General features: G+C 39.4%; 1 protein-coding gene across 3 annotated transcripts in view; it reads right to left on the bottom strand.

Moving 5' to 3' along the window:
- cxxc5a (CXXC finger protein 5a) overlaps window positions 1–27704 on the bottom strand; it is a 37494-nt gene that overhangs the window by 5945 nt on the left and 3845 nt on the right. Inside the window, exons 1-2 of one of the 3 annotated variants that reach the window (XM_014993438.2) lie at window positions 21522–21691; window positions 17309–18307 (exon numbers count right to left, since the gene is read on the bottom strand). In XM_014993438.2, the coding sequence (XP_014848924.1) occupies window positions 17309–18103 (795 nt within the window). In that variant the 5' untranslated portion in view covers window positions 18104–18307; window positions 21522–21691. Of the gene's footprint in view, window positions 1–17308; window positions 18308–21521; window positions 21692–27704 lie in introns of those variants that run through there. The other 2 variants (XM_088012665.1, XM_014993422.2) reach the window with 2 other exon arrangements.

Raw genomic sequence — 27704 nt, 5'->3', positions numbered from 1 at the left:
GATACGTATTCGAAAATCGTTTGAAGCATATGAGAGGGCTATTTGTCGTCTCATTTAGTACCGCGATTCATATCTGTAGCTCATTCACAGTAATCGCAGTGATGAGAGAAAAATGGTGTGCGCTGAGCTCAGAACTTTTTGCAGAAATGTATGTAAAAAGAGCAATTACATGATGTAAAAATTGTCAAGACTTATATTTTGAAAATTTTCAATAAGCTTCAATAAAGCTTCATTTGAAATTGCCACACTAATTTCATGTGTAATAGTGATCAGGTTAAATCAGTTATATAATGCTCAAAGCACAAGTACTTTATAATACCAGCCAACTCCTCCTCTGTAATAATTGAGTGTTCCGCCATGTTGTAGTTCTGACATGCTGCTCAGGCCTCTGTTTTAACTGAGTCTTGGCCATAGATAGAACTACAGTTATGGCAGTTATGGCTGCTGGTTTGTAGTCCAAACCAGCAGCCTTTCTCTGGATTATGTTGCTATAGCGATTGGCCCTCAGCCAACTGCTGTGTGTGTGAGACAGAAAGCTGGGGAAGGATTTCAATTAACATTAATGCTAATGTTAATGAACTGCCTTGCTGCGCAAGGCAGTTCACTATCCTGAGACAAAAAAACATAAAAAAGCTTAATATTCGTCGTGAGTGGACATTGCAGAGTTTTATTTTGAAACTTTCAGTAAACTTAATTTCCATAACCACACTAATCCAATGTGTAACAGTGGTTTGGTTAATCCACCTGTATAATGCCCAAAACAGGAAGTAGTTCTAACTGCCAGCTCAGCCCTCCTCTGTAATAATTGAGTGTTCCGCCATGTTGTAGTTCTGACCTTCTGCTCTGCCCTCTGTATTAAAGTGTTCCGCCATATTTAGAACTACAGAGTCTTTGTAGTCCAAACCCCAGCAGTTCTCCCTCTCTGCATTCTGTTGCTATAGTGATGAAAGTGCCCTGTGTGTGTCAGACTTATCTATCTTTATGAGACACCCAGTCAGTTTTAATGGAAAAAGCAGTCCGAACGACTGCTTCCCGTTCGGGTTCCGTAAGTCCGATCCAAAAACCGTTTGAAGCATATGAGAGGGCTATTTCTCATCTCATCTATTACCGCGATTCATATCTGTAGCTCAATCACAGTAATTGCAGTGATGAGAGAAAAATGGTGTGCGTTGAGCTCAGAAATTTTTGAGAAAAGTCTGAAAATGAATGGTGGAGTGCCTGAAGGTACCCTGTCACTTGATTTTGCTCTGAAGCACCTTGACAGAAAACCGTCAGCCCTAGAAAAATTTTGAAGACATTTTACCGGAGCAGGCATTCGTATCAATGTCATGACCGACTTTCATACCGATAGACCAATTTTTGCACTCATGAGAGCGATTTCAAAATTATTTTGGGGTCAAAAATCCACTCTTTTTCTCACTCTAAAAAAGCGGCAGTTGGTGTCAGTTACACTCTAAGATTCATCGAAGATTGGCAGTTGGAAATTTTGCTCGTTTTTCGCTTTTTATGTCGCCATCGTAACTCCGATCCCCAATAAAAATAATAGCTCACATCTCGGCACCGAGCCGCACGTTTTGATACCACTTTTGTGGGTGGGCACGCAGCGGTACGAGCCGCATTAACGGTGACGGAAGAATAATAAATAATATTAAAGAGACATTCTATTAGGTGAAGAACAATAGGTGCCTGCCATGCAATGCATGGAGGCAGTGACTGACCTGCTTCGCAGGTCAGTCACTGCTCTCCTTATGCATTGCTAATGGCATGCCCCAACTAGAAAATTCCGCAGAAATTTTAAGGGGCATGCCAAAGTGTGCCCGTCGGTTTTTAATCAAGCGTTCTGATGCAAAAAATTAGCATTAATGCTAAAGAAAGCTTCAATGTAGTCAATAACCTGTGGTGAGTCAGAAACATGTTGACTAAACTGTACTTGTACCATTCAGTATGTTGAAATTAATGCATAAGCCAAAATGCTAATATTAGCGTGAAGACTAATATTCATGTAGGATGTTAGGATGTGCACTGCCTTGCTGCGCAAGGCAGTGCACTAGTGGGGGCAGTAAAATGCTAAAGTTTGTGCTAATGTTGTGCACAATCTTGTGCTAATGTTAATGAACTGCCTTGCTGCGCAAGGCAGTTCACTATCCTGAGGAAAAAAAATGCGAAAAAAGCTTAATATTATTGCAACGCCTACGGCGTTGCACTAGCATGAGAGGAGTGCAGCAACTCTTTGAAGCAGTTAGTTTTTCTGATCAAAGCGGCTTACTGTTCAGCATCCATAAGAGCAATCCGAAAACTTTTTGAAGCATATAAGAGGGCAATTTCTTGTCTCCGATGGAACCACGATTTAAATCTGTAGTTCTCTCTGCACTAACCTGAGAGAAAAACATAATAAAGGCCTGAGAGGAATATTCAGGCTTTTATTTGGAAATTTTCAGTAAGCTTCATTTTAAATGGCCACACTAATCCCATGTCTAACAGTGGTTGGGTTAAACCAGTTCATATATAATGCCCAGAACATTCTGCCCTGTCTGTAGTTATAACATTCTGCTCACCTTCTTTCTGTAATAAGTCAGAGTTCCACCATTATGTACTTCTTAACTGCCAGCTCAGCCCTCCTTTGTAATGATTGAGGGTTCCACCATGTTGACCTTCCGACCTTCTGCTCAGGCCTCTGTAGTAAAGTGTTCCATCGTGTTTAGAACTACAAAGATGGTGTTTTTGTAGTCCTAAGGAGCAGTTTGGCTTTTGTCTGTGTTCTGTTGCTATAGTGATCAAGCCTCCCCCTGTGTTTCTCCAGACAGGGGGAGAAACAATTCTATGTGTTTGAGCCAGCCAGTTTCACTCCAAAAAGCTGTCCGAACAACTCCTTTCCATTCGGGAACCGTGATACGTATTCGAAAACCGTTTGAAGCGTATGAGCGGGCTATTTGTCGTCTCATTTAGTACCGCGATTCATATCTGTAGCTCATTCACAGTAATTGCAGTGATGAGAGAAAAATGGTGTGCGCTGAGCTCAGAACTTTTTGCAGAAATGTATGTAAAAAGAGCAATTACATGATGTAAAAATTGTCAAGGCTTTTATTTTGAAAATTTTCAATAAGCTTCATTTGAAATTGCCACACTAATTTCATGTGTAATAGTGATCAGGTTAAATCAGTTATATAATGCTCAAAGCACAAGTTGTTTATAATACCAGCCAACTCCTCCTCTGTAATAATTGAGTGTTCCGCCATGTTGTAGTTCTGACATGCTGGTCAGGCCTCTGTTTTAACTGAGTCTTGGCCATAGATAGAACTACAGTTATGGCAGTTATGGCTGCTGGTTTGTAGTCCAAACCAGCAGATTTGCCTTCCTCTGGATTCTGTTGCTATAGCGATTGGCCCTCAGCCAACTGCTGTGTGTGTGAGACAGAAAGCTGGGGAAGGATTTCAATCTTTGAGACAACCATGAAATGCTAATGTTAATGAACTGCCTTGCTGCGCAAGGCAGTTCACTATCCTGAGAAAAAAAACATAAAAAAAAGATTTTCATTTTTGCATCGCCTACGGCGATGCACTTTTGTCAGTGCAATTTTCAGAGTTTTATTTTGAAACTTTCAGTAAACTTAATTTTCATAACCACACTAATCCAATGTGTAACAGTGGTTTGGTTAATCCACCTGTATAATGCCCAAAACAGGAAGTAGTTCTAACTGCCAGCTCAGCCCTCCTCTGTAATAATTGAGTGTTCCGCCATGTTGTAGTTCTGACCTGCTCTGCCCTCAGTATTAAAGTGTTCCGCCATATTTAGAACTACAGAGTCTTTGTAGTCCAAACCCCAGCAGTTCTCCCTATCTCTGCATTCTGTTGCTATAGTGATGAAAGTGCCCTGTGTGTGTCAGACTTATCTATCTTTATGAGACACCCAGTCAGTTTTAATGGAAAAAGCAGTCCGAACGACTGCTTCCCGTTCGGGTTCCGTAAGTCCGATCTAAAAACCGTTTGAAGCATATGAGAGGGCTATTTCTCATCTCATCTATTACCGCGATTCATATCTGTAGCTCAATCACAGTAATTGCAGTGATGAGAGAAAAATGGTGTGCGCTGAGCTCAGAGATTTTTCAGAAATGTATGTAAAACACTGGGGAGGAACGTCAGTTATCCTGTCCCAAAACTTTGCTCTGAAGCACCTGGACAGAAAACCGTAAGCCCTAGGGAAATTTTGAAAACATTTTACCAGAGCAGGCATTCGTATCAATGTCATGACCGACTTTCATACCAATAGAGCAATTTTTGCACCCATGAGAGCAATTTCAAAATTATTTTGGGGTCAAAATTCCACTCTTTTTCTCACTCTAAAAAGCGGCAGTTGGTTTCAGTTACACTCTAAGGTTTCGGCAGTTGGAAATTTCGCTCGTTTTTCGCTTTTTACGTCGCCGTCGTAACTCCGATCCCCAATAAAAGTAATAGCTCCAATGCCGGGATCGAGACACACGTTTTGATACCACTTTTGTGGGTGGGCACGCAGCGGTACGAGCCGCATTAACGGTAATGGAAGAAGTTGTTATAATAATAATAATATCCAGGCGTTCTATTGGGTGTAGAACAATAGGTGCCTGCCATGCAATGCATGGAGGCAGTGACTGACCTGCTTCGCAGGTCAGTCACTGCTCTCCTTATGCATTGCTAATGGCATGCCCCAATAATAATATCCAGGCGTTCTATTGGGTGTAGAACAATAGGTGCCTGCCATGCAATGCATGGAGGCAGTGACTGACCTGCTTCGCAGGTCAGTCACTGCTCTCCTTATGCATTGCTAATGGCATGCCCCAACTAAAGAAGGAGTAGTAAATTTTTTATAAGAAATAAAGCTAAAGGGATGAATTCAGATTTAAAAATAATGGTGTGAGGAGTCCTTTTTTTAAGTAACCCCTATTAGAACCATATTATAAACCACATTTTTATATTGAAATCTGCTGTTAATTCAGACTAAAAGACAACAGAAGGACAGAATAGATTTGTGTATGTTTGACGTCAGCCTGCCATGGAATATGGTGGATTTGGAAATATCAGTGGATTATTGAAATTTAAGACGGAATATAATTTGTTATGGACTACATACAGGGATTATTGTTTTCCTATTGCTATTTGCACTAAAAATTTATAGGGTTGTTTAAAATGTCAACCCCAAAGTTATCAGTTTTTCCAGGGAACTGTTATATTTGTTCTCCATACAAATACAACAGTTGGTTCATGACAGGGAGGGTGGGAAAAAAAATTAGAAAATTATTTTGAATACCGGTCAGATTTTTACAACAGTGAGGTTCCATATTGGATTTCTACAATCTTCCCCTAAATGTTACTAATTGAATGCTGTAAGTTTTCCCACCAGATTTTAAAAATAGTGCTTTTACGTACTTGTATTTTTGTATCAGAAGTTGGCTTTAGACACAAATGGTCTTCACTGGTCTCCCATCTTGAATTATATGAGTTTAAATGTCCCATCACTGATTTTATTTTATTTTTTGTCATTCAAATTAAAACCACTACAAGACCGTGTTTACAGCAGATAAACACTGTCTACTACTAACTACTATTTAATGTAGAAAGCATATTTTAAGTAACCTTATCAGTTGTTTTGCTAAGTTAATACAACAGGACGAAAGATTGGGTTTTCAACTCTAAAGTTGTGAAAAACAAAACCTCTCCGGAAAACTTCTGGTGACCTAAAATATGGATGTCAATCAGCTAATAAACTGAATATGTAATCCACTCAGTAGTGGTTCTATTTCAGAGTCTGACCCTTGGTTAGCAGCATGAGGGAAATCTCTACATCACTGCCCTCAGCACCAGAGGAGGAACAGGCCTCAGCTCACAGAAAACCCAATACGTCACATTTATTATTTAGCCACCACACACATTGCCCTCCCACACCATCGTGAATGGTGATGTTGCTTTGCACCCCCCCTCCCCCTCGACCCCCACCACCAAAACCGGCCCTCCACCCCCCTGTCGCTGTGGTTATCAGCGTGTCTGACTGCACTGAGCAGGAGTGGCACACATGCATGCAGCTGCAGGGCTCAGCAGCAGCCTGCCAGTCAGGAGATAGAGAGCAGCTCGGGTCCCGGGAGCCAGAACGTGGCTGGCGTCCTGCAAAGCACGCCTCTATTCTGCAGCACGGATTCTTCTGTTTGCCAGAACTGCCTGGAGTGAGGTGGCGGTGGCGGCGATGGAGGGGTGGGGAGGGGGGCTGGTGGTGTGAGGGGCAGAAGCTCGGCAAACATTTACGCACCCACACACACTCTCACATCGAAACCAATATGTATTCAAGTGCAGTCACACACCTCCACACACAGTGGCACGTTAACCGACTCTCGCAATACACCCCCGAAATCACACCAAACAGTGAGACTGTTCAAGTGAAATTCTCATATATGCTGGAATCAGGCTCAGTTCTCCCTCAATACTCACCAGCAGAGAATTTTTATTTATTTTTTAATAAATAACCATCCAAACAGTGAGCAGAAACACAAATACTGTTCCATCATTTAAATGAAACGAAAGAAGATCTTATTGTCATGTCTTTACTGCTGCTCTTTAAGTCAAATTGAGGTATGAAAAAATAATAATGAAGACTGGCTAGCACTGACGTAATCAGACTAAAGTTTTTGGTATAGCTTTTTTCAGGCTGTAAAATTGTGTTTTCCACAAAGGAATTAGTTCAAATTAGTTCAGGCAAAAACAATACCTGCCTTAATTACTTTTCAGGCCAATTTAAATCATTCATTTACACTTAAGTCAGGGTTGATCTTTTGTGACCACCACTGTTTGTTTTTTTTTCACATGGACATGAAAATTTGTGGCAATAAGATGCAGACTCCACATTAAATTTCTAGCAAAGTTAACTGTACACTCATGGTTGTTTATCTGCAAAAAAGTTGCATTTTTATTTCCAATACTATGTAAAGTCTCTTTTTCTAGTAAATACAGCTGATTAAAACACTAAAAGGAATCAAGTGTTTGTTAAATTATCTGGATGTTGAAGGGGAAGGTGGTTTTAATGCCTGATTTAGGATTGTTTTAATATCAAAGAAGTAAAAAAAAAATCCTATCAGGTGCATTTCAGGTTCCGAAATGTTATAAACAAAAACATTTATTGCAGTCGCAGATCCACAGACTGAACAGTTCCTGGTGACTAAACTTCAGCCATTTTCTTGTTTGTATGGATGTTTTGGTCAGACACACAAAACAAACCTTATCATATGATTATATCCGAAGGGGTAGCGTCAATCATGTGATCTACAGCTATTTTCTCATCACAATATCTAATAATAATATTAAAATGACAGAGCGCCGTGTGGTGTAGAGGTAGAGCGGGCATGCCATATATAGAGTCTACTTTCAAGACCCTTGCCTGAACACCCACTTCCTATCTAATGACTGTCAATAAAGGCCTCCAGTTTTGATCAAAAATATTGAACACTAGCTAGCTACGGGAAGACGAAACTCAATACATTTTGTAGATAACATGTTTATTTTAGTAACTAAACCTACAGTTATCCTCTGAAAGCTACTCAAGCCTTCAGTCTATGTGTCTTAAGAAAACCGTTTTTAACACAAATGACCCCGAGGTTAACTACCGACATATTGCAGCGGCGTCTCCTCCATCTTGACGGTGACCTTTCTGCTGCTGCGCTCAGCTGTTAAGCAGAGACTTGGAGGACAGCAACATCTGGCACTGCCACAGATGTTAAAAACCTGGTAAGGGCTGGACCGACCATGACGTAATGTGTGGGAGGAAAAACAACACGCGGCTGGGACTGAGCGGTAATGCTGTTTTTCCTCATTATCAAGCGTGTGCAATCAATGGGATGGGGGGGTTGGTGGGGTTATGGCAGCATTTCAGAAATAGAAAACCTCCTTCCTATCCTTCCTCAACACTGATTGCGAGAGTTCACGCAGATGGGATCTGTGGGTGTGAAGAGGCCAATCACTACAAGTCGATGGATGTGCTCCCCCCCCCGTCCGTCTCAAATAAAGGCAAACCCATTGGCTTACACATGACACAAACATTTTCCGTGTAATAAACCAAATAAAGGAAAGCATAAGTGATGCAAGAATCTGTAAACCTGTTTAAACCATTCCTAATTCAGTTTTGGCTTCAGGGCACAACTGAGTGTTCAGCTGATTGTTTTCTATGGATTCCCAAAACACATATAAGGAAACAGACGCAATCAACTCAAAGCATCTCAACATGCTGAAGCAAATGTGAGATGTCACAATGTGTGGCTTTAAAAAAAATAGACTTAGATAAAGAGCGCCTGTCACATTCATTAGCACCACTAGTAAAAATTAGTAAAATATTTTCTTTAAAAACATTTAATCACAGTTTATTTAATGGGAAAATTAAGAAATCCACTACAATAAAAAAAATCCAGCATTTTTTCTTTATTTCTATTTCCCATACAATTTGATCTGAGTGAAATTAAACTTCTTGTTTACAATCCATGATAGCCCTTTCTTTATGGTGCACATTTATACACTTCTCTTAGCTATTATTCAAAATGTGAAAGACAAGAGAACATGCAAGTAAGGCATTAAGGAATTAGCTACTGGCTAAACCTGGCCATTTAGTTAGAGCCAATGTTAGAAAGTACAAAACAAGAGAAACCGTGACAAACTTGGCTGTTTTTTTAGGCATGTACAGAAAAAGCATTTTCCCTTTTACAATCACAAACATAAACATGTGGAGTTACCGGAACTCTACTGAGATTTTCACAGGATCTGCGTGATGAGTCGACACTCAAAGTAGGCCAGATAAAACAAACTCATATGTGGGAGGATCTGGGCAGCTGTGAGCCTGTTTCTTTCGGAGCACCTGGAAACTTCATCACAAGTCCACAGTTCGATGCTTAAACAAAATGTTGCTGGGAGAGGCAGGAGTTATGTCTCCATGTCCTGGTAATTGCTAAGAAAATGAATGAAAATGACTTTGTAGGTAGGGCCCCTCCGGGTTACCGCTACATGGAACGCAACCTCCGCATTTACACAGTATGCGTCTCCGCTACTCGCCACCGGTGGAGCAGTGCCAACTCCGATTTAGAGCACAGACATTGGTGTGTCAGAAAGTGGACTTCAAGCCGTGGTTGTTTCCATGACGTTCAGAAACAGGCAAATGAACACAACGTGTCACCAGACAAGTGTAACTAGATAAGTATCTAAAATATCGACAAGTCATATCAAAACAGAAACTAAATATATGAACATCAGCCTTGGTTTTAGCTGCTCAAGTGAAAACATCTTTAGCACAACCAAGACATGAGATTGTTAAACACCGGCTTTTTGTTTCTAGTCAAACATATCTTTAGTAACAAATGTTAAAGAAGCATTGTAAGATCAGCATAGTAGCCTTATTAACTGATTTAATCCTGCATTGGCATAACATGTGGAGGCTATATGACAGAAACTCAAGTTGGGGAAAAAAAAAACAAACAAACAAAAAAACATTTCTTTTAAGAAAAACAGATTGTGCAGCACCAAGATGTGTCTATTAAATGGTGGAAAGCCACATACCTAAAGGAAACTAATACTGTTGATTTGGGGTGTGTTATTTTACTGCATATTGAAGTTATTGTGTTTTCAACTACATACATTGCATTGACTTTGATGAATTCTAGGACTGTGATTAGATGATAACAAATGTCTAACTCTGAAAGACTGATTGATATGTAAGACAAAAAATACTGATTCAGAACATCCCTATCAATAAGCACTCATTGGGAGCTTCAAGTGTCAAACAAAGAGTCAGTGTTTTTCTTGTTTTCTTACTTTTGTTTGCTTTTTGGTTCTTCAGTGCAACACAGTGTTGAAAAGCATCAGATTTTGTGAACTAAAATAACAGCTCATTTTAGTCCAGAAAAGAGTCTGAAGAGGCTAATCATCAAAATAATTTCAGACTAATCTTCAGCTAATCCTCTAATTAATCAGCTGGCTGTCACAGCTCTGGGCATAAATATGACACAGAGCATGCTGGAGACATGCCAATATATGTCAATAAATACAAGGAGTCTAGTACCTTCATTGCTTTTTATCAATTTTATTCAATTTAAGCTTTTTAAGGTACCTCCATTCCAGCCTCTGACATCTGAGTCCATTAATCACATATGAAGTCTAAGGAACACTTTTACAGTGTAATTAACCCAAAATAAGCTTATTTTTTTGCCAATAAACCAATTAAATAGGTTATTTAGGATTCTATTTTTATGTTTCTGTGCAAATGTTGATATTTTAGTGTAAATATGTTATATTTAGCTTAAAACCATCTCATTGCTGGCCTCTCTAGGTCAAACAGTGTCCAAGCAGTTGAATTCTGGCACTGGTTAAAACGGTACAGCTTTTTGTCACACAGTCCCATGTTCAGGTATAAAATCATCTCTCTCAAACACACAATCCCGCCCAGTGGCTAGTAAGGAGTTGGGATAGTGAGCGTGGCCACAAATTTGTGATTTCTTTTCGATCTGGACATGGAGTGGAGTGGGTTTCCTCTGCTCTGACTGCTGGTGACGGTTTTCTGCAGGACGGACGACCATGTCAGACTGACTGCAGCGCTTGGGAATCAGGAAGTGCTCACTGCAAGTGTTGCCGCCATAAAAGTTTCCAACAGCATAGTAAAAGGTGGCCTGATTTGCCACTTGTTAGATTTGGATAAAAAGTCGCTGAAAGGATCTGAATATAGTAAAGACATGTTTACATTTCCAGAGCCAGATGTTGCCACCATGCGGATCTTAATCTCACTGGAAATTAAATGACTTCTGAGTTGGACAATATTTTATTCGAGGTTATCAAAATAAAAGGGTCTTAATACAGATCCATGTTGTGATCCATTACAGTCCTAATAAAATACCATAATATTTGTGGTTGCAATCTGATGAAAATGGCAAAAAAAAAGAAAAGAAAAATAAGGAGTGAACAATGGTTGCTAGGAACTGTACTTCAAAAAAAAAAAAAAAGAAAACTCTTCAAGCTAAAAGTTTCATGGGTTAATGCGGATGTCAGTCCACAGTGACACCTTGGCTGCCTCGGTTGTCCCCTCCCCCAAACCCCCTCCTGTCCACCTCAACATCTCCCTCCGCCTGCCCAGCAACTTGCCCACACATCTTTGCATCTCGGCGTCAGACTGCATGCCTGTCACTTTCTATGAGTCTCCGCTGTCCTGACTGTCTGGTGTGCGGTATCTTGGAGGCAGGGAAGACAGTGAGGGAATATACTGCTCCCATATCGCCATCTGATGCTGGCAAAGTGGGTCTCAGAGGAAAACGTTTCAGGTGCTAGCTGCGCATAATGACATGCAGGGCCGAGTGTATACGTTTAACCAGCGCCGCTTCCCAAAGTCTACAAAAGCCGAGCTCCTCTTATTTTTGATAAGATACTTAAATATTAGCCATTAGCACAGCAGATCCTAAAAGTCTTGTGACATTTAGATAATAACAAGGAGGAGTAGAACTTCCAAACCTTTACTTTTCCTCTCTTTTCACCGCTGCTGAGACTGACACCCCTGGAGGGTATTCAGACGCAGAGCAGAAGAGAACTGCCTTTGCACTTATTTCTCTCAAACGTAGCATTTCCAGAATAAATCCAGACATCTTCAGCCAGTGAGCGGTGAGGTGGCAAAGGCCTCAGCATGCTAACTCCCCCTCACTTGCCAATTTTACGCTCTTCTTTGAGCTGCCATGAGCTTTCAATGGAAACCGTCAACACCCAAAATAAACACGCTGCCACCGTCGTCGCTGGACTGCACTTGTGTTCTTGCATACATGCACCCGCAGCCCGAAACAAACAAACAGATAAAGAGGGGAATAAAAAAAAAAGTGTTGCATGCAAATGCAGTGAAACACGTGCGGGATGTTGCGCCACGTCCACTGTGTGCACACACAGATATGTGAAGAAAGCAGTGAAATCTATCCAGGAAAACTGAGACCAACACATATTTCAAATAAGAGATCATGCCCCCTTTGAAAGCGCACAGGGTGTAATAGTCGGAGCAGACGGGGATGTACTGTGCCATCTTTGATTGGAGTGGAACATGACACTCAGGGGCTGTCTGAACTACAGCTGAGGCTCATCGCAGTTCAGCGCGACTCCCAGAGCCAGGAGATCTGCTCTGGCGCAGGTGGTGCCCAAGTCACCCTGGATATGCACTAAAGCTGCTGATGGGAAGCACAAATCCCACTTAACAAAAAAAAAAAAAAACTGAAAGACAATGTAAACGTAAATCATAAGTGAAAACTGAGTTGTAATCTAAAACAATCAGTTGAATTAGACATTTCTAATTTATTGGCTATGAATCTCATGTCTGTACGGATGACGTCGTACCTGATGACAGCTTAGATGAACAAGAGAAAACAAGGGCACCTAGCAACAACTATACACAACTATACACACATATATATATATATATATATATATATATATATATATATATATATATATATACTCAGCATATATTCATGTTGTGATTTGCGATCAAATTATGACAACGGTTCCAAAAGCAGCCATGCTAAAGCATGTCAGTCTTTCTGTATTGCTGCAGTAGCATGGCATGTTTGACTGAGACTGGAAGGAATTCAGACTTTTAGCAGATAACAGGAAGGCTGGACATATTGTCTTATCTGTTTTATCCTTTTGGGCTTTCAAAGATTATGCTGCAGTCATTGACTTCCTGCTTTCTTCTGACATAATTATGACGTGTAGAGTCCTATTTCTCTTTGCGACTCTTCAAAATTGGAAAGATGAGAAACGATACTATTGAAGAAAGTCCAATGTGTGTTGATCTTCATAAGGAACTGGCTGCAAGAAAATAGCCACTCACCCAAATTTGTCATTTCTGCAGCCTTAGTCATTAGGCTAATGACTAAGATTAAAACAACTGGAGCAGTGACTCAAGGCTGCAGTGAGGCTAGCACCTAAACAATGACAGGTCAAAGTTAAAGATGCCAAATTTATTTTTAATATTTCATAGTTATTTATTCTATATATACTATTTTAAGATGAAAAAAGTAAACAAAAAGTTTAGATGTCACAAGGAACCCAAGCTTTGACACTGAATGTGTGACTTGAACTGGTAAAGATCAGAAGATATTAATGTCAAAACTCAACAATATATTCTGATTCCTTAATAAATGTTGTCCAAACAATGTGGGGGATGCTCATATAAGCAACTGTTTAACATTTTAAAACTTTTCTTGAAAATGTGCAGCAAAGTACAAGCTCAGCTGGGTTGTATTTTACTTTGTGTTATGAATAAAAGAAGTAATGGTGGAGGCAATTTGACATCAGAAAGATTAATCTGACAAAGCAGTAAATCAAGCGGCATAAACCATTCAGAGAGACTGATCAGTTAGCCAAACTCCACTGCAATGGTCTGATGTGTAAAATCTGTACCTATGTGACATTCAAAGTCTTTAGATGAGAAGCTCCTGCTTCTTCCAATCAAAACTGACTGCTACGGCTTTGCTAATTAATATTTACATGAAGATGGAGTTGTTGAGAAGGTGCCTGACTTTTTTTTATTTTAGTAAGTGGTGTCTTTTGCTGCAATGACTGTGAATCAATTTATACTTGTTGGGAACGTACCGTACCCTCTTTGACAACTGACAATTTAAAATAATTTTCTATAATCTATTCATAGACTACTGGAGGAAAATGTGGAGGTCATTTAGATTTATTTTGGTCTGATCAGAAGCTAATGTATCATATTTCAACAGATTCAACCGGCCACGGGATCAGAACAAAAATAAAATAGAATTAAGCCGCTACATCACAGGGAGGATTTGGACATTTTAATCACTATTTATAGCCATTTATAATAAAAAATACTAAACCACAGAAACAAGTAAACTGTTACATACCGTTTTATGTACATGGCTACCAACAAAAAAGGTTTTGCTATAGAAACAATTTCTATGAGGTCATAAACTTTAATGTAGTCACAAGTTAGAAAAAAGTACAACTTCAGAAAGAATTAATCTCGGTTCCAGTAAATTCCAGAAGCAAAAGTGGTTCAACAAAGTTTACAAGTAAAATTTCACAACAGTGTTTGTCACCGCTGGCCCCTGGGAACCAGTGTCCTGCAGAGGTCCCTGTTCCACACACCTCGCTTAAACTATCGGGTCGGACTTCTTTTGAATTTGTATAAATGTCGAGGACGAAGCTTGTTTATTTGAATCAGGTATGATGGAGAGGCAAACAGCTAAAGCATGCAGGGCAGCGGTCAGACGACCAAGATTCAGGAAGATAATGACCTTCACTTCCAAACCTCAAATTAAGTACCACTCAGAGCATCTAGCTAAAGTTTTCCTTCAGGATTTTGTTGATTGCTGTACTGAATCATACTCAAATATACATTCAAAATACACATCCAAGAGTCTTAACAAGCTTTTTGGAGAAATCTTTTTTTCTTTAAAGGTTTTGTTTGTTTATCCCTAAAAAAACCAAAAAGGCACTTAAATGATTCGTGAAGAATCTGGTTTGAAATCGGGATCTCTTGAGATCTCCATCATGGGCCATTATTTCAGGTAAATTTTGATTTAATTTTAGAAATTGAAAGTAGCAGAAGTAAAACATGCTACCTCGAAGGGAAATCATCACTTCATAGATCTGAAAAATGTAACTGGCTATAGCTCTCACTGGGAACGCATTTTCCACTAAGTTTTAGCTGACAAGCTTTATCCCAAACTTGTGGGGGGCAAAATGTAGCTCTTCATGATGGTTCAAAGAGTTACTTTGCAGGAAACGAATGAAACAAGAAGAGCTAGACCTATCATTAAAACATTCTTGATGTAAGTGAACGGAGTGCATGCCTGATGCTCACTGTACTGCACTGTATGAGATTGTGTGGACATGGTTATGATATGAGGCTGTTTTAGTTGGTCAAGTCCACAACCGGCGACTGTATGTGCCCAGAAAAATGAGGTCAGCTATAGCTGCCATCTCCCAGCTGTCATCCGGCAATAGGCGGGACGCGGGATACACCCTGGACAGATCGGCAGTACGTCACCGGGGCAGTAGGAACCCACAGGGCTCACATGTTCTCTCACTCAATGTAAAGTAACTAATTACCCAAACAGGCTCTAAATCAAAACACTAGAACACAAATTCTCCACTTCCATCACCACGTCAAAACTTTAATCCCACTGCTGAGGATGCTTGAGAAGTACTGAGGAAGACTTGTGTTGATTACGTGACACTGACTTACAAGACACAACAGCTGTTTGTTTTTTTTAACTAAAATATAAATAATAGAAATCTGCTAGTGACAGCAATTGAACAATTTTCAGTCTCACTGCCCCTGATGAGAGGTATTCTTCTGTATGACAAGCTTTGACAAAAGGATTAAATTGGATACTTAACTCTGATCCATTCCACTATCACGAGCCTTCAAAATGAGCCACTATTAGACATATACATATGCCGACTGGTGAAAAGGCCATACGTCGCTGTCAAAACCTCAAATTTCAAAGTTTTTCAAGCATTTTACCGCACTATACCTAAGAGCTAACGACACCACTCTTCAGTGTAGAAGTGGTTGCAGACGTAATTAGACCCAAAGTCATATCATTTTAATATTAGGGTGCAAGAAGCTATTTGAAAACAGTATTTTCTATGGAGACATGTTTGCTGTTTATTCAGACCACCACTTTCAGACAGGAAGTGTGCACGTAACAGAGAATTGGAATATAGTATTGTAAACTCTCTCCCACTCTCCTTGTTTATTTTTACATACAGAATAAAAATGTCATAACATACATTTCAAAACAAAGACGTTCTGTTCCGATTATTGAGTTCAGGCAGGACCAGTCTAAGTACTTTTGGTTTTGAACTTGATTTGTTAAAATAAAGTCCAGAGTGATTAAAACCAAAAAGTCATTTCATTTGCAGCAGATGGGAAGTAGATATTAACTTCATTGGCAACTAATATTAGCAAACTGTGGTATTTTCTGTAGTTAATCAATCAATCTGTCAGTGTTTATCTTTTTTACTTCACATACCCAAAAAAGATCAGAATGGCCTTTTACTTATGCACAATACAGGCATAACACAACCATGCTGACAAAAAGAATTGTGGCATTTCATTACTCTGAAATCTCCTGCCATGTGCAGATAGCTGTATCACTCAAAATTATCTGATATTTACACATGTGTCAAGTTTATCACGAGGGGCCAAACTCAGCACATCAGGCCTGGATAACTAACCTTTTAGCCTGCAAACACAAGACTAAGCTGTCCGTCCCAATCAGCATCAGCCAGAGATCGTAGCAAAGCCATTAGCCGTTTGCAGCATAGATTCCGTTTGGGTCAATTAGACCAGCGGCCTCTCTATTGGTTTATGTTCACACAGTGTTTCATGTCTATCAATTTATTATGCAACGCAAAAGTGACACCATCATCGACAAAAGTTTGTTTCCTTTGAGATCAAACATCTGCCACCACGGCCAGGGTTAGTTAGGCCACAGAGTGTGAGGCAGCAGACAGGAAGTATGGAGGGCCATTTAGATGAGCAGGAGTGTCACAGGAGAGAAGGACAGTGGCAAGCAGAAGAGGGGGTGCAGTGTGCCACACTGACACCTGGTGCTCCAGATGACAGCTCTGCAGCCAGATGGACCTCATTATACGCACACTCATACACAAACATACCCACACATGTATACCGACATTCAAACACATACTGTACACATATCCACAATTACTGCCAATCTTATTCCACAAACTCGCACATTATTTTTATTCAAATTTCTGTTGCCAAAGTAGGCAAAACAAGAGTTACATTGGATCAGACTAAAAATGGTCCCCCTTGAGGGAAGTGTAACGTTTTGAACAATACAGTTGCGTTGCGGTGGCAGGTTGAATCAGTGTTCGGGTTGAAATATGTAGGCATGGCGCTTGTGTGGTCATAGTGGGCAGATTAAAGAGACCCCATAGCGTTTGCTTACACTGAACATACCCTCCGTTCTCCTCACCACCTGTCATTTCCTTGCTCGAGAAGCCTTCGGCCCACCATATACCCCCACTTTGCTAATTTTCTTTCAGGGGGAAGACAATTCAAGAGTCCTATTTGTATTTTTAAAAAGCAGTTTACTTCTCAACCTCAGACTTTTTCCATATCATTCTGTATCCCCCATCTATATAATTGAATTTTTGTGTCTCACTTGGAGGCCAAGGTCGGTGCATTCAAATTCTGCTAGATTGTCTCTGTCGCTCTGAATCAAACCCATTCAAGCAGTTGTTTCACCTCACTAAGCAATAGTACATCTTAACCACCACTGTCTTACCTCCAGTGCAGCAGAGGGTTTCTTCTTCAGCTCCTCACATTTGCGAAACTTGCAGATCTGGTGGCCTGTTTTTCTGTTCCGGCAGCTGCTGCACTGCTCGCAGTTTATCCGCCGTCGGCAAGGCGGACACATGCCGCAGCGTTTCCGTTTCTTTTTGCCGGAGTTGATAGCAGAGGCCAGCTCGCTCTGTGCCGGGTATTCGGTCAAGCCAGCCATGTGAAGCGCGCTGTCCGCCAGAAAGACTCCAGCCGGTGTCATGATGAAAAGGCCCGGGTTGAAGGGGAAGCCGCTCCCTACTCCATATGGGAAGTCAACGGGACCACCTACGGCGTCCGTGACAGACGTACCCTCCAAGTCGCTAGCCCCCGAGCCTGCGTCTCCGCCGCCAACTCCCACTCCCATGCCCCCAGGCAGGAGCATGTGCTCCATACCGGCTCGCTTTAGCAGCGCTGCTGCCTGGGCAAAGTGCAGCAGGCCATTTTGTCCCTCCAGAACCTGTTCTAAGGTTCTGTCCAACTTGGCTGCTGTTAGTGTGGAGACAGTGGCTTGGGGAGCTGCGGGCGGTTGAGGTTTGGCCGAGTGGCTTTTCGTCGAGCTATTGTCCGTGTGTCCATTGGTGGTGGCAGAGGAGACCGCTGTATATTGAGATAGGGTACGCGAGTTCTTAAGGCTCTTGCTGAGGGGCTCGCTGATGATGCCACTCCGATTCCTGCGCTCTATGACAGGAGAGTCCTGTTTGCAGCTACTCCGCTCCAGGTCCTCTGTTTGGGGTCCCTCCGACAGCCCACTAGACATGGTCCGGTGCGTACGTGCCTGGGTCGGGGGTGAGGGTGGAAAGGGGAGAGGGGTGAGCAATGAAGGACTTTTACTCTGCCCTGGTGAGAGTGTTGCTTAATGTTAGTGGGCCAGCCAGCCGGTCAGAAAGAGACAGGCACCAAAGCCTTCCTCCTCCTTAGAAGCGCGGCCCTCATCCACGTTCTTCCATTGGCTTTCAGGAAACTTTACAGGGAGAGAAGAGAAAGGGGGTTAGTATTCAAGGTTCTCAAGATGTTTCCATCCAACATTTCCAAACTTCTGCCGACTTAATTTCCTACATTTTTATGATTTTTTTGTTTTATGGAGATCGGAATACATAAGTTATGGATTGTTGTGTTTCATTATCTGTGCTGAAGCTGGCTTTCTGTTCATGAGTGAGGTAAAGGGCCATCTCACAATTTTTTGACATATCAACTCAGATCAATTATAATGTAGAGAACATAGAAATATATATAGACTACATTGTCCTGGATTACAAACAGACCCTTTAAATCATATTTTGTGATCAGTTCTACCTTAAATTGCCAAAACAAAAATTTGTTTGGCATCACTTCAAGATCCATGGATTCAATTTAAACCTAGAACTAAAATGACATGGAGGGCAAAAAAGCTGATTTTAGAATGAGTGTTTGTCTTATCTTACTTGCTATTACACATCGAAACTAAAGGCCATCATCTAAGTAAATTTAAGTAAAAGAAGCTCTTTATTTTTACAGAAATTTAGATTTTTCTAATCTATAGATATAAATAAATCACAAACTTGTTTGGCACTCAATTTTAATTTTTCCTCATTCATCCAGACTTGAAAATGATTTAATCAAATTCCATATTTTTGTGTAGGAACCCTGTTTTATGGCGAGTCACCAAGAAATTGCCATGTCTGGAATAAGACGATTCTCATCCCTGCGGTTGTGCAAACCAAACCAAGAATTGCATAAAATGAACACAGTGCGTGCAGAGAGACGTAAGAAGCTGCTGGAAGAGGAATAGTTTTCTGTGACACATAAAAATACTGTATGTCTTCATTTCATTCACACCACAATAATATGAGAAAGAGCAAGACAGCAAGCAGATAACAAGAAGGCTGAATGCAGTAGAGTAAAGTTGCTCTGTTCTGAGATTCAAATTCTTTCTGTCATGGATTTAGATTTAGAAACTGTGGCAGCTTTTCAGAAATCTCAGACTTAAATGAAGGATCTACGTTCTTAAAGCAATACAAATGGAGAATGGTGTTTTAGCATTATTAGCCGTGCTAGTTACTAATATAGGATACAAAAAGTTGGTTAAAATTTTCAATTAACCACTTCACAATCAGAGATTTTTTAGAATCGCTGATTCTGAAAAAAAATTAATCAGTGCACCTTTCCGCTTTCGACCTTCTGTTGCACCGCTCATTTGACCACATATGCGGCTTCAAGAGACATTAAAGCATTTACTACACACTTGGATTCAGCTCTGCTTTTGGTTTTGCTTGCTCTTATCAGCCAAATGCATTAAGGGTGCATACAGGTGCTGGTCATAAAATTAGAATATTGTGATAAAGTTCATTATTTTCCATAATGTCATGATAAAAATTAAATTGTCATATATTTTAGATTCATTGCACACCAACTGAAATATTTCAGGTCTTTTATTGTTTTAATTTTGATGATTTTGGCAAACAGCTCATGAAAACCCAAAATCCCTGTCTCAAAAAATTAGAATATTATGAAAAGGTTCTCTGAACGAGCAATAAAAATAATCATCTGAATCAACAAAGTAACTCTAAACACCTGAAAAAGATTCCTGAGGCCTTTAAAAACTCCCAGCCTGGTTCATTACTCAAAACCACAGTCATGGGTCAGACTGCTGACCTGACTGCTGTCCAGAAGGCCATCACTGACATCCTCAAGCAAGAGGGTGAGAAACAGAAAGAAATTTCTGAACGAATCGGCTGTTTGCAGAGTGTTATATCAAGGCACCTCAGTGGGAAGTCAGTAGGAAGGAAAAAGTGTGGCAGAAAACGCTGCACAACGAGAAGAGGTGAGCGGACCCTGAGGAAGATTGTGGAGAAAGGCCGATTCCAGACCTTGGGGGAAGCAGTAGACTGAGTCTGGAGTAGAAACATCCAGAGCCACTGTGCACAGGCGTGTGCAGGAAATGGGCTACAGGTGCCGCATTCCCCAGGTCAAAGGTCAAGCCACTTTTGAACCAGAAACAGCGGCAGAAGCGCCTGACCTGGGCTACAGAGAAGCAGCACTTTGGACCACTGTTGTTCAGTGGTCCAAAGTACTTTTTTCGGATGAAAGCAAACTTTGCATGTCATTCGGAAATCAAAGTGCCAGACTCTGGAGGAAGACTGGGGAGAAGGAAATGCCAAAATGCCAGAAGTCCAGTGTCAAGTACCCACAGTCAGTGATGGTCTGGGTGCCATGTCAGCTGCTGGTGTTGGTCCACTGGGTTTTATCAAGGGCAGGATCAATGCAGCAGCTATCAGAAGATTTTGGAGCACTTCATGCTTCCATCTGCTGAAAAGTTTTATGGAGATGAAAATTTAATTTGGTCTGGAATCGGCCCTTCTCCACAATCTTCCTCAGGGTCCGGTCACCTCTTCTCGTTGTGCAGCGTTTTCTGCCACACTTTTTCCTTCCTACTGACTTCCCACTGAGGTGCCTTGATATAACACTCTGCAAACAGCCGATTCGTTCAGAAATTTCTTTCTGTTTCTCACCCTCTTGCTTGAGGATGTCAGTGATGGCCTTCTGGACAGCAGTCAGGTCAGCAGTCTGACCCATGACTGTGGTTTTGAGTAATGAACCAGGCTGGGAGTTTTTAAAGGCCTCAGGAATCTTTTTCAGGTGTTTAGAGTTACTTTGTTGATTCAGATGATTATTTTTATTGCTCGTTCAGAGAACCTTTTCATAATATTCTAATTTTTTGAGACAGGGATTTTGGGTTTTCATGAGCTGTTTGCCAAAATCATCAAAATTAAAACAATAAAAGACCTGAAATATTTCAGTTGGTGTGCAATGAATCTAAAATATATGACAATTTAATTTTTATCATGACATTATGGAAAATAATGAACTTTATCACAATATTCTAATTTTATGACCAGCACCTGTAAAGTGTGTCATCTGCTGAGCGAGTGGGGCAGAACTATTTTAGAGCATTTTGGTTTAAAAGCTGCTCTGTGTGGCTGAGAAGCAACAAAGCCAGAAGTGTGAGAATAAACTTAAAACGCTATAAATCTGACAGCAAACAAGTACAAAACTAAATTATTCCACAAGTGAGGTCCCCCAAATTAATCAACTTATCACATCTTTCAGAACTAGAATTTAGTATAAAACATTTTTAATACAGATTTGATGTAACGATTGCTATTCAGTAGGGAATTTGTGCAGAAAACAATGGTTACCTGTGAATGAGTTTCATTAGGCGCATTGAAATTTCTCACCCAACTGCGCAAGTATTTGATGAAAATTCTGCCCAAGAACAACAGCTTTTACAACACCTCTAATTCTTTTCTTACCAAATCAATCCATTAATCAAACCTTACACACTCCTGCCTGATGAGGCAACACCTGCTCCCCTGCAGATTCTCTGATTGGCTTGCAAGGAAATTACAAGGTGGGGAGCCAAGTCCCTGCTACTTCAATATAATAAAATCTAATGAATTAATTTGTAGCAAGGACAATAATTTTCTTGATAAATGACTTTCTATCACAAGCAAGGCACTGCTTGCAATGTATTCCAAAACAGTCTGTTTTTGTCTTTATCCAGCAGGAAATATTGGCTGCACCAATCCAAAAGTTTGGCCACATGAGGTCATGTCCAAAGTTTCCACTGCTGCCACAGCTCTTTTTTCATAAACAACACTGATTCTTTATCAGGTTTAACTTTTAGGATGTTTTCACCAGCAGTTCACAACACAGATTTACAAGGTTCTTTTTTAATATTAATACATACAGATCATGAAAGAATATAAATGTGAAGTAGACCACATTTACATTCTTTAAATGTGTTAAAGGGCTATTTCACAACTTCTGTAAAAAATACGGAACAACTTATGACAGGAATGTTTTAAAATTTATCATGTTTAGCCTTAAAATTACATCAAATTTCCACTGCATCATCCTTTAACAAATACATATTACATAGACAGAGTTTGTGATCAATGGATCTTTTCTTTTGTTTATGAAAACAACAGGTTCATTTAAAAAGACACATTAAAAATGGCCTTAGAAGCTGACAGAAAGTTCAAAAATAGCTATTTTTTTAATTGTTTAATGACTTTCCATTTATCTGTGGGTTAACACAAAAACATAGAAGGTTCAAGGTTATGACAAAAAATTATATTTTGGTGTGGAAAAACAAAGCTAAAGACATTATTTAGAAAATTTAACAAAACACTTTATTTTTCAAATATTTTGAATTTTATTTTTAAATATTTAATTATTTTAATGTCTAACTAATTGCATTTACTTTTTCATACTTAATCAGGCTTGAAACCTGATGAATAAAAATCCCAAATTTTCAAGATTGTGCAGATTATCCACTTTTCACCGACAAACATTTGTTTGTCATTATTTTTTACTTTTAGAAAAAAAAAGTTTGTCATCTTGAAATTCAGTTATCTACTAAAATTTCCAATGTAAACAATGTAAGGTGGCATTTATTTATAACGAGTTTTACTCATAGTTTAAACAAACCCGTGACTCTCCAGAGCAATTAAACACCTAATTATATAATGATGCTATTTTCTGACCTGTCCATGTTAACAAACAAGCGCACCACCTTTCAGAAACGTTGAGGAAATGGCCGGGTAAATCCTTATAAGGGAAACAAAGGCAAAGAGAGGGGCGGAGGACGGACGGTCGGGGGGGTGTCTGTGCAGTGTGTGGAAATTGGAAGGCCAGAATTAGTGGGAGGTAAAGCTTCAAAGGCTAAAGCACAGCCCCCACATTTTCACCAGCTCAGGGGGATGCGGCGCCAAAGAACCAGAGCCAGCTCTGCAGCCCTTCAACCCCGTAGTTTCAGTTTCCCCGATGCTGCACTGACCCGGGTCTGGTTTCCCGACAGCATCCCCGTCCTACCAGAATCTGTGCTCAGCTGCGAGTAAAGAGTGCTGAATTAGTGGATTTCATGTTTCATATAGTCTCTGGAGAAGGCTTTGTATGTGACTAAAAAATCCCTCTAAACTATGTCTTCAGTCAACATTTAACTGTTTTAGTGATGGTTTAATTAAGTGAACAAGTTTTTCTTTTATTAAAAAAAACAAAACACTCGCAAACATTTGCAACCCATAATAACAGTGAATTGCGGTAATTTGACCATTTAACGCACGTCATTTAACACTAATTAGCAATTATCTTATAATATTTTAGCATTCGATTCAACTTACAAAGTACGCTACAAATTCAAACGTAATGAAGAAAACATAGTCTAGTGAGTGAATTTAAGAGTTAACAGAACAGGAAGTACTTTTATTTTGATTAGCCAGACATATCGCCTAATGAATTACATATAAACTTCTATAAACATGGCTTTTCCTGAAAGTTAAGTGGAGGAATGCTTTAATATAGACTCCATTGATAGTGATAATAAAATCTGTCTTTGTCAATTTCAAAGACAAAGATTTGCTAACCTCTTTAAAACTAGCCAACTTTTAACTTATGGCAAAATGGAAGGGAGTGAAAATGAGCACATCAAGAGCATGTAAAAAATATTTTAGTCTACCATAAGACACAATGCTATATTTTTTTGTGTGTGAAAACTATGCACAATAACCCAAAAATAATCTAAAAAGTCCTAAAGGAAAATAATAACACATATACTGTCAATAACTTGTACACATATTCATTTTAAAAACTTCACTTTTAAACCAGAAAGTAAATGTTTGTGAATCTTAGCAACCACTGATGCTTACAAAGGTACAAATGTACAAAATGGTAAAGAAATAAAATAACAACTAACTGGGTCTGTACTGATATATGTTTCCAAGTCAATTTATCAAAATGATCAAGGTCATATTATGTCAGACAGCAAACAAACTAACTTTAGTCTAGCAATGTCAAATCCTGCTCCTTGTGAAAACATTAGCTGTGTTTCCATTGACCATAAAGTCGCGCAAACTGGAGTTGGGAAATTAAATTTGCCCATTTAAACACACCGATTTTAAAAAAAAAACACGTTTTTTTGACAAAAGTTATTTTGCGCTAGAATGATGTGATTTTCCATCTATTTCAAAATTAGTGTATTTTGAAAACTGCAATCATCACACCAGTCATGTGATCAACAACCAGATGTTACCACTGACAGAAAAAACGAAGACGACGTCTGGAAGAGGTAGAAGGATGATGGTGCAGCATGTTTTTCAATTATTCAATCCATGACAAAACTTATTCACGTGATTTTAATCAGGTTTCTTATTTAATGGAAACACCTCAATTTGCAAAATTGTATTTTTTTGGATATTGGCAGAAAATCAATAAGGATTTGAAAACATTTGTAGTGGAAACACAACAAGTGTAAGTTGTAAGTTTGTTAAAGCCTGTAATATGTGTTGAGTCAGATATACCTTTAGAAACAAATAATAAAAGCTACTGGCCTTTTAAGTAAATGACTGTAGGAGTTGGTCCCTGACAACTCCTATAGATAAAGACCAATGTATAAATTACCCTAACTTAACTACATTTTGAGGCTGTCCTGCACTGTCCTGAACATCATCACTGAGCGAAAATCCAAGCACTAATGTAAGGTATGTAGAAATGACGGAATACAGTGTGTTATATTATTACAATGTAAAACTACTCAGTTTTTAACAATATATACGGCATATCGTTTGTTAATTTAATGTAGCACTGCATTGAGAATTGGCACTGATCTTGAATGGCTCGTTCTTTAATCTTTGTTTTGTTTATGAGACTAAAAAACGAAAAAGGTACAAAAATATAAACTGCGAAATTACAAAAGTGCTTCCAATGGCAAATATTTATTTACCATATTTATGTGAGGGGAGGTTTTTTTTTTGTCCAGCATGCAGTCATACAGTGCTGTTACTGCATTAAAACATAAGGTAAGAACTGACAGCAAGTCCACCTACAATGTATTAGCTTCGCTCTCATTCTCCCATGCTGTGTGCCCTATCAGTCACACTCTTTCAATCATAATAAACCTTGAGCATGGCATATAGTCCCTGGTTAATCACCCTCCTCTACTTCCAACACCCTGGCTTCTCAGCTCCCCTCAGCGCATCATTTACAGAGAAGCCTCATGTCCTCATGTGAACTGTCTCCTAAACTGCAGCTGCAATTTAAAGACAGCCTGGATGTCATTTTGGTAAAACTATAGCTGATGTAGTTTAATTCAACTGACAGGCTCACTTTATTTATTGGCACATCCAAAATGTAAAGACTAAGTGATGTCTTTTAGGACAATATTTTTTCTTGAACCACATATTAAAGTGCCATTTCTTGCACGTTAAGCCTCTTCCGTTTCTTAACATGTGCTCATATAAGTTGTTCTTGACATCTCAATGGTTCTTTCTTGTTTTCTTTTTTTTTATTTTTTGTAAATGTCTTTGTGCACAATGTGCAACACTGGATGACAGCACGGAGATAAAGACCAATGTATAAATTACCAAAAGATCAATACAGTCCAGGAACTACACAAGTGAATCATTCTTCAGAACGGTCAGATAGCTCAGCTCAAAACTGCAAAGCCTTAGTGTTTTGTGAGAACCTATAATTAAAGCATCTGCAAAAATAATTGGTGACCAGTTCCTTAGGTGAAGTTACACAGGAGAAGAAACAGTAGCCGTAGTGTTGAGGTATTTCTTTTGGAACTGTTTATGTTTTTAAGCTTTGTCATAATTTAGCTTTTTTTTTTTCCTCAGTTTGAAGAAAGCAAGTTTAAGTATTTGGATATGTACATTTAATGTCATCACTCAAAATATAATTTGACTCTTGAAATACACTGGGGAGCTTTGTCAAAAAAAACTTTTCAAATTTATCCTTAAATGACATAAGGTCTTCACATGTTTGCTTATTTGTCTTGAGATTTAATGGCGAAAAAAGAGAGATACAGCTTTAGGAATGACTTTAAAGTGTAACATGAACATTGCAACTAAGAAATACCACATTTACCACTAAATAACTGCTGCAGTTCGTATGCGAGAGCAAAACGCACATTGCAGCAATTACCTGGTAATATGTAACTTAATCTCATGGCATGCTATGCAGAAGCTCTGTCTGTACTGAGAAAGATTCAATCACGTCAGCAGGCTGAATATTTGGAGTGGCTGACATGCCAGGAGAGTCGGACTTCTCTCCTGACTGGACCACTTGGAGACACGACCACATTTTGTTACCTTTAGCCCAAAACAGTCAGGTAATCATTAGATAGAGAATCAATAAAAAGAAGGAGTGACATTAGGGCAAAAAGTAATTTACTCCGATGCTAGCCTCATTAAAAACCAGCCTCTATGTTTTCCTTCGTACAGAAGGTGTGGACTCTTTTAAATTTAACGAAATCGCTGACGTTTGTCCATGACGTACGTAATGCGGTACAAATTCTGCAGGAGGAATCCAAGTAAATGGGAGAAAGCCCAGACTGTGCTGTGAAGCAAAATGTTAATCAAGAGGGAATTTTATAGGAAGGCGATGGCCAGGCTACTCCGACGCAAAACAACACTAAGTTTGACACCCGTCTTCTAAAAGCACACACTGATTATGGGAGTGCATCATAAGCTATACATAACAGGACACAATGTTTTATAGAACATGCTTCATTTCTTCATGGTCCCACATGGAAAGCATTTTAAATATGCCAACATACATGGCAAGATAAATCTCATGGTAGGTTTAGATGTCCATTGCAGGTAGACGTTTCCTTACAAACATGTCATATAAAAATATATTAAATGCAAAACTGAGGACATTCTAAAATGACCAAATAAGAATTCAGATAAATATGCTATTACACTTATTTAGCCGTTTTCCTGTATGCAACTGACTGCGTTGTCATTAATTTGTCTCTCATCACCCCTCATCCAAATGTACACATACACACACATGCAGGAACACATTCCCCTTACAACAAGTGTTGTGGGTTTATTTTAATGAAATAATTTGCATGATTTCAGTTACTATAATTAGCTGGAGGTTAAACCTAAAGTAATAATAAAAAAAAGTGTATACGCTTTACTCTTACACACTGTATAAGAATCTGAGATCCATTTACACAATATGAAGCTACAGCCAGAAATGATTGTCTACATACTGCAAGCAGGAGATAAACTGTTTGTCTTTTTGGCATAAGCACATAATAACCAATTTAATTCTGCTACAATAATGTAGCATTTAGTGGCTGTAAAGTAAGATGAACTTCCCATGCATCCCATTTCAACTTCTTAGTTTTAATGAGGATGTAAGCATATTTGTTCACCTCATTCTTGACAATGATCAACCTTGTAACTTTTTGTATCTTTTGATCATCTATTTGCCCCACTTAAAAGCACCTAGTGTCAAATCTTGCCACTTTCAAGACAGAAGTCCCCTGCACAGCCACCCAAGAGCAACCTAAGGCTTCTCTCACAGTT

The sequence above is a fragment of the Poecilia mexicana genome, unplaced genomic scaffold (genome assembly GCF_051168715.1).
Source record: "Poecilia mexicana isolate PSO_F unplaced genomic scaffold, ASM5116871v1 scaffold_14, whole genome shotgun sequence".
NCBI classification, from domain to species: Eukaryota; Metazoa; Chordata; class Actinopteri; order Cyprinodontiformes; family Poeciliidae; genus Poecilia; species Poecilia mexicana.
The sequence above is the reverse complement of the archived record's forward strand: the minus strand, read 5'-3'. Positions and strand labels throughout refer to the sequence as shown.